Source organism: Drosophila serrata, unplaced genomic scaffold (genome assembly GCF_035046125.1).
Source record: "Drosophila serrata isolate PLE 108 unplaced genomic scaffold, ASM3504612v1 contig_276, whole genome shotgun sequence".
NCBI lineage: Eukaryota > Metazoa > Arthropoda > Insecta > Diptera > Drosophilidae > Drosophila > Drosophila serrata.
In genome coordinates this window covers 3,077,506-3,090,091 of record NW_028257174.1, presented here as the reverse complement: position 1 = coordinate 3,090,091, position 12,586 = coordinate 3,077,506, and the positions used below count along the sequence as shown (strand labels likewise).

Here is a 12,586-nt window from a genome sequence, read left to right as displayed (position 1 = left end):
TTCTGTGCTGTTGTAAAAGCAACTGAAGAATGGTCTTAAACAATTTATATTGGTAAAATATTCTAAAATATGTTAAATAAACCGAAAACATTTTAAAATATTTAAAATAGAATTTACCAAACAATTTAAAATATTTTGTAAGCATTTAAAAGTTTTTGAAATCTGTAGTAAACATTTTAAATTATTAAGAAAATGTTGAAATATTACGAACTCATTTTGAAATATTTACAAAATATTTTAAAGGCTAAAGAAAACATTTTAAACTAATCCTGATAATAGCGACTGGCCATAAAATAATTATTATAATTATAACACTAGATGAACAGGGTTAAAAAGGTTCTAAAACTAATGTATTTTTAAAATAACTTCGAAGATCTTAACTATCCTTGACTTTTCTGTTATTCAATCTGTGGGGCTTTCACATGTTGAACTCTCATTACTTCAGTGTAGCTCCAGCTGTCGTATCAAAAACATCAATACCGAGAAAAATTTTTTTCCAATTTTATTTCATTCAAATTACAAAAAAAAATAACAGAAACTTTTAATAATAATTTTTGACTTTTAAAATAATTCTCAATAAAATGGATGATAAAACACTGCAGAAACATTACGAGCGCATTATGCGTGAGTTGGAGAACGAGAAGCTACTGACCTTCGACGAGTTGGTTAAAATTACCAAGATTCGTCCGGAAGTTCTTAAAAGAACTATCCCTGTCCTGGCACGTGGCCTTTGCTATTACCAACAGCAGAAGGAAGAGTTATTATTAGAAGATGAGGACATAGATGAACACTGGACTGTGCAGGATATGCAAGATATAGTCGCTTTCGAGGAGAAGAGAGATCAGGCCATGCAGAAATATCACAAGGAGAAGGTTAAAAAACAATTAAAAATTATTGAAAACAAAGAAAACATTGACTTTGAAGACAAGGAACTCACTAATGAGAGTGATGATGATGAAAAAGATGTTTTCTCTGATTTTGATGATAATCTATATATCAATGATGTGAGATTAATTATATTTAAATGCCTTCGATTGCATTTAATTAATAAAAATCCTATGCTTTTCTCCATTAGAATCCAAATTTTGAGAAGAACGATGGGATTGTGAGCTTCGAAGATCTAGTAAAGCTCACTGGAACTCATCCATTTTATCTGGAAAGATGTCTTTGCCACCTCGCCATATTGGCGGAGACTGAAAATTAAGACCAGACATCTTCTTTGGTTATTCCTATTTAACATTTAAATTCTATCCAGAATTTGTGGTTTATGTTAAGCCTATAATATTTTTATATGATATTATAATGGGAATATCCAATATTTTCCAATATTTGAAGCCTAAATGTTTTTGGTTGTCTTTCTGATTTTTCATTTTGTTGATTTTTTTTTCTATTTGGATTTCGCTGTTTCTTTTGGTAATTTGGCAACTGCAATTTGGTTTTCTATTTGTTGCTTATTTTGTTTTCTTGTTCTGTGGATTTTGCAGCAATTGTTGTGTGTGCAGGCAAGTGTGTGTGTGTGTATAGTATGTGTGTTGATGTTTTCTATGCGCTGGCAATTAATTGCTTTCAAATCCTTTTATCCAACAGATTTGGTCAATTTATTTTGTGCAGTTATTTTGCTTTTTTTGTTGTACAAAATGTACATGTGTGTAGGTATGTTTGTATATGTTTTTTTTGGTTACAGACATGCCACACACACACATATAGGATCAGGATCAGGATGTGTGTGTGAGAGAGAGAGAGAGAGAGGGGAAGAGTACATAAGTGTGCGCTTGTTCGGTCTGAATTTATTACATGTTTAGTTTATTGTTTTTTAATGGCGCTTAGTTTCAATTTGAGCAGAGCAATAAATTACACATTACTGACTGCTCTCTCCTCCCCCCAAGTCCTTGCCTCGTCCTTTTTACTTTTTGTTGTTTTCGTCCTTTTTTCGTGTTCGTATATGAGAGTATTCGAGTGTGTGTGTGCGTTTGTGTGTGTGTGTCGAGGGCAAGCTCTTTAATGAGGCCAAAGGAGTCGATCCTGACGCTTGATTCACGATTGATGCCACAGGCCCCAGGGTTAGACAGTTGACCTTTTCAGCGAGTTCAGCGACAGGACAACAAAAATATATATGGAGGAAAAACCTGGGAAATCGCGTATAAAAAAATAAATAATTTACAAAGTATAGTAAACCGATATTTTGATATGGTAATTTTTGAGGCAAATCAAAGTTTTACAAATAGTATAACTAAGCCAAAAAGCCATTAATTTTAATTTGGATAACTTTTCTGTGCTAGTTTTAAATGGGGTTACAAATCTGCATACTAAGTTTTTAAATTTAAATATTTTGATTTTTTTTTTTAATTTTGACAATTTTAACGATGTAACCCCTTATAAAATTTTGAAAAAATTGATTAAAAATTCTGTTTGTGTATTCGTTAGCCTTGATTTAATGATAAATGATGAACTTTTCATTTGTCAACGTGGTGTACGGCGAAAACTTTCTAGGATATGATTGTTTACTTTGAGTAGTTTTCGGGGGAAAGGCAGTTATTAAAAAATTGAAATATATATCTACCTTAACTCTTAGGGAAATTATATCAAGTATTTTATTTTATTGGCAATACAAATATTTTAAAATATTATTTTTGGCTTGTAAAGGTTAATTAAAAGATATATATTTTATTTCTGAACTCTGAGGGCTAGAGTATGTAGAAGATTTTGGTAAGATCCATTTCCAAAGCGATCCTCATATCGCAAGTCCAAAACGCCTTCCTCTGCGATTCTCACACCTTGTAGCTAAGATGGGACACGTAGTAAGAAATTCGCATAGATAGGCTTTGCTTAAGTATAAGGTATGAGAATCGCATAGAAGGGCGATTTGGTACCTAGAGCGCTCTCCTCTGCGATTCTCAAGTCTTATACGTAAGCAAGGCCCTAGCTAGAGGAAGTTTAGTTTTCTTCTTCTTCTTTTTGTGTGTGTTTATATAAATTACTAATCTAGTGCTTGTTGGTTAATAGACTTTAATCAAGTGGATGTGGCAGCCATACAAATTATAGTTTTCTTAATTAAGGTAAGACGTTAATAAAATATCTCTTGATAATTGAAACTAAAACAAGGCCCACAAAAGTCAAGATACATGAAAATATGGTTTATATTAATTAATATACCCTTGGCCGTGTTGACTAGCTTATTGCTCTTTGATCTCGAAAAGTCTTCCAAGCTCTCTTTAAGAGCCGTGATGATCATGACGAGCGGGGATATGGTGTAATTTATTTGTTTATAGTAAAGTATACCTAACTCCCGAAAATAGTTTATTCAACACAACGACTTACTAAACAAAGAACGAAACAATGGTGATGATCGAAACTGCTTAATATAAAATATGTATTAAAATTAGTTGATCTATATTTCTAAAGCAAATTTTGAAGAATTGGTATGCATAGAAAGTTAAAATATTTCAAGTAATGGCTTGTATATAATGTTTGCAAAAGTAATTCTTCGAACATAAACCCGCTGAAAAAATAACGATTTTAAGCTTGCTAATATAAGCCCATTTAAGATTTTCTCTTCCTTGTTTGTTTTCTTTTCTTTTTTTTCAAAAATGCGAAATTTCTGAAAAATATTTTTTTTTTAATTTTTTAAAAATTGATAATATAATATAATTGATAATATAATATTTTTATTCTTAAATCTACTGATTCCTGAAATAAATACACATATTTTTAAATTAAAAATAGTCTATTCTATTTGTATATTTTTTTATATATTTTGTTTAATTTCTCTTGAATGAAACTCTAGCTTCTTAACGTTTCAATTATCTTTTCTCTTTCGCTAAGCTAATTTGCTAAAAAGTTTGTCCCTGAAAAAATGCAGCTGAATTTTTAAGGCAAAATTGCAGTGGCGCTGAATTAAAAAAAGGATGAAAAAAATATAATAATAAAGAAAGAAAAATAAAACAAACGAAATGCGAATTTGCAGACTGCAGACTGTAATAATTTGCGCAACAAAGGGCGCACCTCAACTTGACAGCGCCGGAAGTTGTCCCCACTTAGCCGGGCGGGAAGCCCCTTTAACCCTTACCCCATACAGCCTTAACCCTCTCTCTTATCTTTTTTGCTCTCTTTACAACCTTAATCCTCTCGTTCTCTTTCTCTTTCTAGAACCTTAACCCTCTACACCGTGTCTCTACATCCTGCACAAACACAAAATGAATGGCCCGCAAATTCACGGCAAATTAAATGAAATGCGCAAATTAAACGCAGCAGCGGCGAAAAAAAAAATGTAAGTAGAAATATATATATATATATATATATAAATGGATCCGTGCCAGGACAAAGTGAAACAAATATTGCATAATATTATTGCATGCTTTTGAGGGCTTGAGGCACCACTTGAGCGGCGTTTAAAGCGAACGAAAATGCGGAAGCAATTCACTTTCAGTGGTTTGCTTTCAGCTTTCAGCCTTTGGTTGCTGCTCTCTTTTTTTTTTGTCTATACCACCTCATCCATCCAGCACCCAGATTCTTTTTTTTTTTTTCTTTATTTTTCTATGTTTTAATATTTATATCGGGGCAGCAGCTTTGGTTTATCCTTGTCGTTGTCAACGTCATCATCCCTGTCCATGTGCGAGTCCAGGGAGCAGAGATGCAGATGCTGCACCCTGCTCTTGATGATGCACTTATAGAAAAACTAAAGACGAAAATGAAAGAAAACTAATTCAGAAAACAAAAATATATATATATTATATATTTATATAAATTTTATTTGATTAAAATAAATAATATATTTAAAATAATTTTTTATAAAATAACAATGTAATATTTAGAAACTCTTAAAGATTTGTTACCCTTCATTGTCTCAGTGTGCTTGGCCAGCAAATTTTTGCATGCTTAGCGTTCGTCTCCGTTCCACTCTTTACTCCGTTCCCCTTCCGTTTCGTTCCAATCCGTTTGGTTTCGCCTCTTTGGCGCGACTTGGTTGTCTCCTCATTTTTTTATACATTTTCTTTTCTGCATTTTTTTTTTGTGTGCTAATTACCATAATTAAGCAAAGGTCAGGCTTTAGTCGCCTTTTGTGGCCAGAATAGGCGAAATAATAATGAGCGAGAGACAGGGGAATATCGCGGCAGAAGTGGGAGATATAAAGAAGCACAAAGAAAACACAAAAAAAAAAAAAATATATGGCTGACCAGTGTACAAATTCTTCCCCCCCCCCCCTGTGTTCTGTTATGCATTATCTTTATGATTATGTTGATTATGACGTTTTAATGGGTTTAGTGAGGCGGCGACGACGACGATGGTGGCCACAAGGGGGCAGGACGAGGTCGGTTAAGGTTGGGTTAAGGAACCATGGATGGGGTGGTGGCGCTATCAGCTTAAGCTGACAACAAAAGGGCAACAAGAAAAACAAAGACTTGACAAGCTGCTGGTTCACATTAAGGAATGAATGCAGTTTGCCCGCTCTGGCTCCCATTTTTTGTTCTCTGTATGCTCTTGCTACTTGCTTTAATACCCTGTAAATTTCTAGGAAATGGTAAAAAACTAAAGACATAAGCGACTGGAGTCATATTACTCAATTAGGTCGTAAACAAAAGTATTTGAGAGGGAAGCGACCCGAAAACAAGCTCCCCTTTTTATGGCCTTTAAACCCGTAAAATAGAGCTAACTAGAAAAACGTATAAAAAAGAAAACTAAGGGATATAAGGAAGAAAACGGAACTGTGGAAAAGCATAATGGTCTATACTTAAAGAGGATTTTCAAATTTTATTGAAATATATTTGTCAGGAACAAATTTGATTTTTGTTAAGCTATAAAGAAGTAGAAATGTAATATGCATACTATACTATTATAATGCTAATTGAATATGAACATTTTTTCGACAAATAAAAATTTAAAAAAATTCATAACTTAGCCAAAAACGCATTAATTTCAATTCGGAAAGCGCTCGTATATTAATTTTTAGCATAAAACATTTTTAGCATTTTTAGATTAATAAAACTGCATACTCCATTTAAATGTGAAATTTTGCCTGACTTTTGCAAACTTTGATGATGTTACTCCTTTCCTTTTTTAAAAAAAATGGGAAATTTCTGAAAAAAAATTTTTCTGCCGGAGATGGCTAGAAAGATTCGCCTGTTGATGCTGATCAAGAATATATTTGCTTTATAGAGTCGGAAACAACTCCTTCACCTTCTTTTGAGCTTCTGACTGAAGGTGCATTACCATTTTTTAACCGATATTAACTATGTTTTTATAGAAAATTTTTCGACAAACCAAATTTAAAAAATTCATAACTAAGCCAAAAAGGCATTAATTTTAATTCGGAAAGCGTTCTTGTTAATTTTTAGAAGCTCAAAGGTATGAGAATCGCATAGAAGGGCGATTTGGTACCTAGAGCGCTCTCCTCTGCGATTCTCAAGTCTTATACGTAAGCAAGGCCCTTGCTAGAGGAACTTTAGTTTTCTTCTTCTTCTTTTTGTGTGTGTTTATATAAATTACTAATCTAGTGCTTGGTGGTTGATAGACTTTGATCAAGTGGATGTGGCAGCCATACAAATTATAGTTTTCTTAAATAAGGTAAGACGTTAATAAAATATCTCTTGATAATTGAAACCAAAACAAGGCCCATAAAAGTCAAGATACATGAAAATATGGTTTATATTAAATTATTGTTTAATTACTATACCCTTGGGCGTGTTGACTAGCTTATTGCTCTTTGATCTCGAAAAGTCTTCCAAGCTCTCTTTAACAGCCGTGATGATCATGACGAGCGGGGATAAGGTGTCATTTATTTGTTTATAGTAAAGTATATTTATCTCCCGAGAATAGTTTATTCAACACAACTTACTAAACAAAGAACGAAACAATGGTGATGTTGGAAACTGCTCAATATAAAATATATATTAAAATAAGTTGATCTATTTTTCTAAAGCAAATTTTTAAGATTTGGTATGCTTTTATATAACAGATAGTTAACATATTTCAAGTTATGGCTTGTATATAATTTTTGCAAAAGTAATTCTTCAAACATAAGTCTGCTCAAAAAAAAATATTTTAAGCTTGCTAAAATCTAGGATTTTCTTTTCCTTGTTTGTTTCCTTTCCTTTTTTTCAAAAATGGGAAATTTCTGAAAAATTGTTTTTTTTTTACCCGGAGAAATCTAGAAAGATTCACCTGTTGATGCTGATCAAGAATATATATAGTTTATAGGGCCGGAAATGACTCCTTCACAACATTACAAGTATTAAAGTATTAATACAGGGTACACCCATTGTCGTCTTGCATTGTAACTGGCTTAATCTCAATATTTCATTTTTTATTGCCGGCACTCAAAACATTACTTTGAACTTGGTCAAATTACTTGGGGCTTGTCTGTCAGCGCTTCCTCCTACACTTCCTTCGAGGGGGTTTCGCCTCTGCCATAAATATTTTCGGTACGTATACGCGTCGAGGAAAATGAAAATTCCATAGCAACTTAAGTTGAGAGAACTGCAATGTCATGACAAATACACAAGGACCCAGGAGGCAGGATGTAGGAGTCGACGATGACGCGGGCGAGTTGCCAGCTTTGCGATGAGATCTTCAGGATGGCACGCACTTCCTTCAATGTCCTTCTGCCTGCCTGCCTGCTGCTGCTCCTCCTGCTTAACCCCTGCCGCCGAATTGCTTAACCCCCTCTTCTATGGCGGTGATTAACGATCGCGGCACACGGCGGAAAAGATGAAAGTCGCAAAAGTGGTGGGTGGGTGAGAGGAACTATTATTATAACATGAAGGAAAGGGAACTCACTTTGCTGTAAGTTCACCTCCATAGTGAGTTTTCTTCACCCCCTCGGGGCTGTGCGGCATTCCTAACCAAGAAAAACATTTTCATTCCAAGGCGTTTTTCCGGCGGCGAACGGCAGTTGTTTGAACTTATCTAAATTGTTTTGCCATATTGTTTTCTTATGCCATGTGTGTCGCATCGTCCCCATGCTTCCTTACACAGGCTCCCCTTACTTTCAGGGTCCTGTTTTCTGCACTCTTCAAAATCTAAGCAAGAAATAGGTATGAAATTAATTTTAAAACATCTTTATTGTTCGGTTTTTATTTATTATCAATTGATTAGGGAACTTCCTATGTCTCTCAAGTAATAATTAATTATGCTGTAAAGTCGCAAGCTTTAATTCCAGTGTAAAATTTCTCTCCTTCGCTGTTTTTTCCCCCTCTTGGAAAGTCCCAATGTCTTTAGCAAATTTGCTTTACTTGCACTGCTGCTTATTCATTGACTTTTGTGTTTTCTGCCGTTTTCAAATGCCTTCATTTCTCTGCCACACACACATACACACATAGAAACGTGTACTAGTACACCGCATCATTCTATCTCTTTCGGACGGTAGCCAGCTGTCTCTCTTTCACTCTGGCCGTACGTGTCTATTATTGGTATTTGCTGAATGAATGGATTGTACGTGCCCAGAGGCATTTCGAATAAGTTTTTTTTTTTCCTTTTTGCTGGATTCCTCCTACTCCTTATTCCAAAGGATTGCACTTCTCTCTGTCTCTGTCTCCGCCTTTCTCTTGTTTTTGTGTGTGGTTTCTCCTTCTCTCTCTCTTTTTTTTGCTCTCCATCTCTTTCCCGCTCTACAGCGGTTACATTTTGCGGTTGAAATCTAAGCGATTTTACATTGTTATTGTTATTATTGCCACGCACTCACACACACGAATCAGTACCCACATCCTCATATACTTACACACCCACACACATGTATTTTATTTGTACATGCATTTATTTGTTGATGGCGTATTTTTGTTTATTTATGTATTCATATGCAATGTCGAAAATAATCGTTAATATGCTGATAAAATACGCCCCCGCAACAGAGTGTGCATTGTCCTAGAGATGATAATGAAGGTATCGCAAAAAGGAAGAAATCTATCGAATTATCTTAGAGAGGTAAATAGTTGTTGAAGATGTGTATATAAAATGTTATAATAATATAATATAGGTTTATTAAAACTTATATGGAAATCTTTGTATTATAAAAAATGAACAGATTTTAGGTAGAAGAAATATAAAGCCTCAATAATATCATATATAATCGATATAATAAAATATTTAATCGATATTTTAGACTTTTTATATATCACGGAAATAGTTCTGTAATTTTCTGTATACAAAATTTTGTATAATTACATATATAAATAAAATCAAACCATCTGAAGGATTAAATACTAAAAATATCAGTCATATTTCGTAACTCTTACTATTTTTTCCATTCATAACACTGATATATATATATAAGAAATCTATACTTTATTAATCAAAATATTTAAAATTCACTTGTCTTGATCATTACATTTTTATTACATATTTTATAATTATTTATAAAATTTTTTTTGGCATCCCTAGCACGTGCCGTCCACCCCCCTTGACATCTCAATGACTAAAACCCTCCGCCACCCTCTCCCTCAGTGTCTCTGCCTTCCTCCCTTCAAGGCTACGCCTGTGTCAACACTTGGCTTCATTTTTCATTCGGTTCCATTTCCATTCCATTGAACTGCCGGCAAATATGGTATGCTAATGAAATCCTGTAATGCATTGACTAATAAACAAACAGCGCCCGGAATGTAGGCAGTACACAGAGCTATGGCCACAGTGTATATAGCTCACATTTTTTTGTGTTGTGTTGTGTTTTGTTGGCCAGCAAAATGGGCAAAAGTTTTTGTGTGGATGCTGCGCCCGTAAATTTGTATGCAAATATATGGGAATGCACAGATGCGGATCTCGGTGCCGCCTTTGGGGGATTGGGGCGGAAATCTCTGGGCCTAAGCTCTAAAAACCTTAAATATGAATTAAGTGTAAACATGGCTAAAAGTTGATTTTCAACAATATTTGCATTTATAATAATTGTAATTTCTTTCCTGTGTGCACTGGTCCAGCCGGTGCTGTGGGAAATGATTTAGAAAGGTTTTTTGCATGTGTTTTATTAAGGTAAATGTTGTATAAAATGAAAACAAAATAGAAAGAAGTAAGTCAGTTTTTATCCTATTAAGGTGAACTGACCGTAAATGAGTTATTTCGACTTTGCATAAAAACGAACTTTAAGAAAAGACATGAAGAAAATACTTGGATAAATAAGGTTATTACTCATACGTCGTGTTGTCGTAGCTAAAATATTATTGTGATTTTGTTTACTAAAAGTACTCAAAGTGAGAGTTTAAGTTTATTTGTAATTATATTTAAAAAGGTTTATAAAAGTTTGCAAAGAATATGTTGTTATTAAAATAAATCATATTACTCATACGCCGTGTTGCCGTAGCTAAAATATTATTGAAATTTAATTAGAAAAGAATACTTAAAGTAAAAGTTTAATTTTAATATTAAATTTAGTTGTAATTATAATTAAAAACCTTTGAAAAGCTTTTGCAAAGAATATGTTGTTATCAAGATAAATCATATTACTCATACGCCATGTTGCCTTTGCTAAAAAACTATTTTGATTTTATTTACTAAAATTCTGAGAGTGAGAGCGTGAGCTTATTGTTTATTTTATTAGTGAATTTAAATCAGAACTTTTGAAAAATATAGTAAAGAATATGTTAAATTTTATTAAGATAAATCATATTACTCATACGTCGTGTTGTCTTTTGTATTTATGTTATATTATTTATTAAAAATACTTAAAGTGTACGTTTTAGGGCTTATTAAATTGTTATTATTAATTTAAAAGGTTTGGAAAAGGCTCTCATATACAATGTTAATCCCTATTAAAATTAATCATATTACACATACGCACTGTTGCCCAACCGAATCACATTTTTTTTTATTATTTTATTTGCCTTAAAAGATTAGAAATGTAACAAATATAACAATAAATTCAGGCTTAAATTATCCCTTTATTTGGTTTCAACCAAGTGGAAATCATTAAATCTTTTTCTCTACAATTTCCAGTTTAGTTTTGTAGCAAAACTTTTTTTTCGCTTTGAATAAGAGTTTATAAAAAGCATATAAGGGGCACACACACAAGGATAATACACTCGCAATTATCGATGAAAATCATAAACCTTTGTCTGTTCTTGTTCGTTTTTAGTTTTTGAATCGCGTATGTATGTTTTTTTGATTTTTTTTTTTTGTCTTGTTCCGTTTACTTTTGTCATCACTTTATTCACTTTGTTGCTGTTTTGCCAGATTACCGTAGATTACTCACCCACACACACACACACACACAGGAGTCTTCCTTTAGCATTTTACTTTTTATTTTTATTATATTTTTTTTTTGTTTGCGGCTGCCTTCGCCCCGACCTCGTCCTTTAGTTAGATATATTTAAAGTTGGGCGTTGGGAAAGTAAAATAAAATGGAATAAAATGCAGATTGAATTTGAGGGCGACAACTTTGCTGACGTTGCCGACGACAACAGAGTAATATTACTCACAGTTCCCATCGCACACACACACTTACACATATGCAGATACTCGCACACACACTCGTGTAGAATACTGGCTTCACACAGATACTCTCACTCACACACACACACATGCACACTCAGGGACCGTAAAAAATAAGCAAGTAATGCGCAAAATACAAAACCCACATTGCCTTCAAAAGGAGGTGCCTACAGGGGGCGGGGGACACTAAGAAAAATAGGTGTATAAATAAAGGAAACTATTTTTGAGAGTTAATTTTGTAAATTATTATACAAATATATTTTTTAATATATATTTTTCAAATTTATTAAACAAATATTTGCCTGCTTTTTGATCAAAGAGGTTTCTTAATGCCTTCTATTGTGTAGTGTATATAAATATTTATTTAAGTTGCGGATGAGTAAACCTTAATTTATTTTAAAAAATAAATACAGAACATTATGAAATTTAATTTGAAAAAATATCTAACCCTTTATTTAATTTAATTTAATTTATATTTTAATTTTGGAATTCTAGAAAAATATATAAAACTATAATATTGTCCCAAGGAACTTTAAAATGTAATTACATTTATTTAAATATTTTTATTTATGTCCATCTTTACTTAAAACTATACCATAGCACTTCTCATATATTTTTCGCTCTGTGTATGCCATGGATATTGTGGGTATTGTAGGGTAGAGTGAGGGATAAGGAGATGCAAAAGCCCGGCTATATACTATAAGTACGATATGTAGTTTGACGTTATCCAACGCCAACACACTGAGAACAAATGCGAGCCAGAAAACTGAAGGCTGAAGGCTGAAGGGGATAAGCGTGAAGAAAGGACTCTCGCAATAATGGCTGGGGAAAACTGGGCAGGAGTTGGCCGGAAAAATAAGGAGCTGGGCTGAAAGTCGACGTGATCGTATGCGAATGCGATTGTGCGGGTGTATTATGTGTTTGGTGCATTTTAAATCGGATTACTTAAGGCAGCAACAACTATGTGCGGCTTTAGCTTTTGTTGTTCTCCGTTTCCTTTTTCCCTTCAGTGTGTGTGTATGTGTGGGGTGTTGGGTGTTCCATGTGTGCGAGTTGAGTTCTCTCATTGTTGCCATCATCGGAGATATCGTTGTCAACGCGGCGCGCCTATAAACCGTTTATTATTATTTACAATTTTCGCCTCGGCACTGGCAAATATTTTCAAATCACATAGCGA

General features: G+C 33.5%; 1 protein-coding gene across 2 annotated transcripts; it reads left to right on the top strand.

Annotated features, from left to right (window-relative positions):
* The first annotated feature begins 435 nt into the window (after positions 1–435).
* On the top strand, positions 436–1,341 carry LOC110180545 (uncharacterized). 2 transcript variants are annotated; one of them, XM_020948238.2, is made up of 2 exons: positions 436–1,004; positions 1,076–1,341. In XM_020948238.2, the coding sequence occupies exons 1-2, from the start codon at positions 582–584 to the stop codon at positions 1,202–1,204; spliced, it is 552 nt and encodes a 183-aa protein (XP_020803897.2). In that variant the 5' UTR covers positions 436–581; the 3' UTR covers positions 1,205–1,341. The 2 variants fall into 2 exon arrangements, with proteins under 2 accessions (XP_020803897.2, XP_020803898.2); XM_020948239.2 differs by having other exon boundaries at positions 444–872.
* The last annotated feature ends 11,245 nt before the right edge of the window (positions 1,342–12,586 follow it).

Coding starts and splice junctions, on each gene's coding strand:
- LOC110180545 (XM_020948238.2), top strand. CDS start 582: ATGGATGATAAAACACTGCAGAAACATTACGAGCGCATTATGCGTGAG. Junction 1,005..1,075: donor ATAATCTATATATCAATGAT/GTGAGATTAATT, acceptor TTTCTCCATTAG/AATCCAAATTTTGAGAAGAA.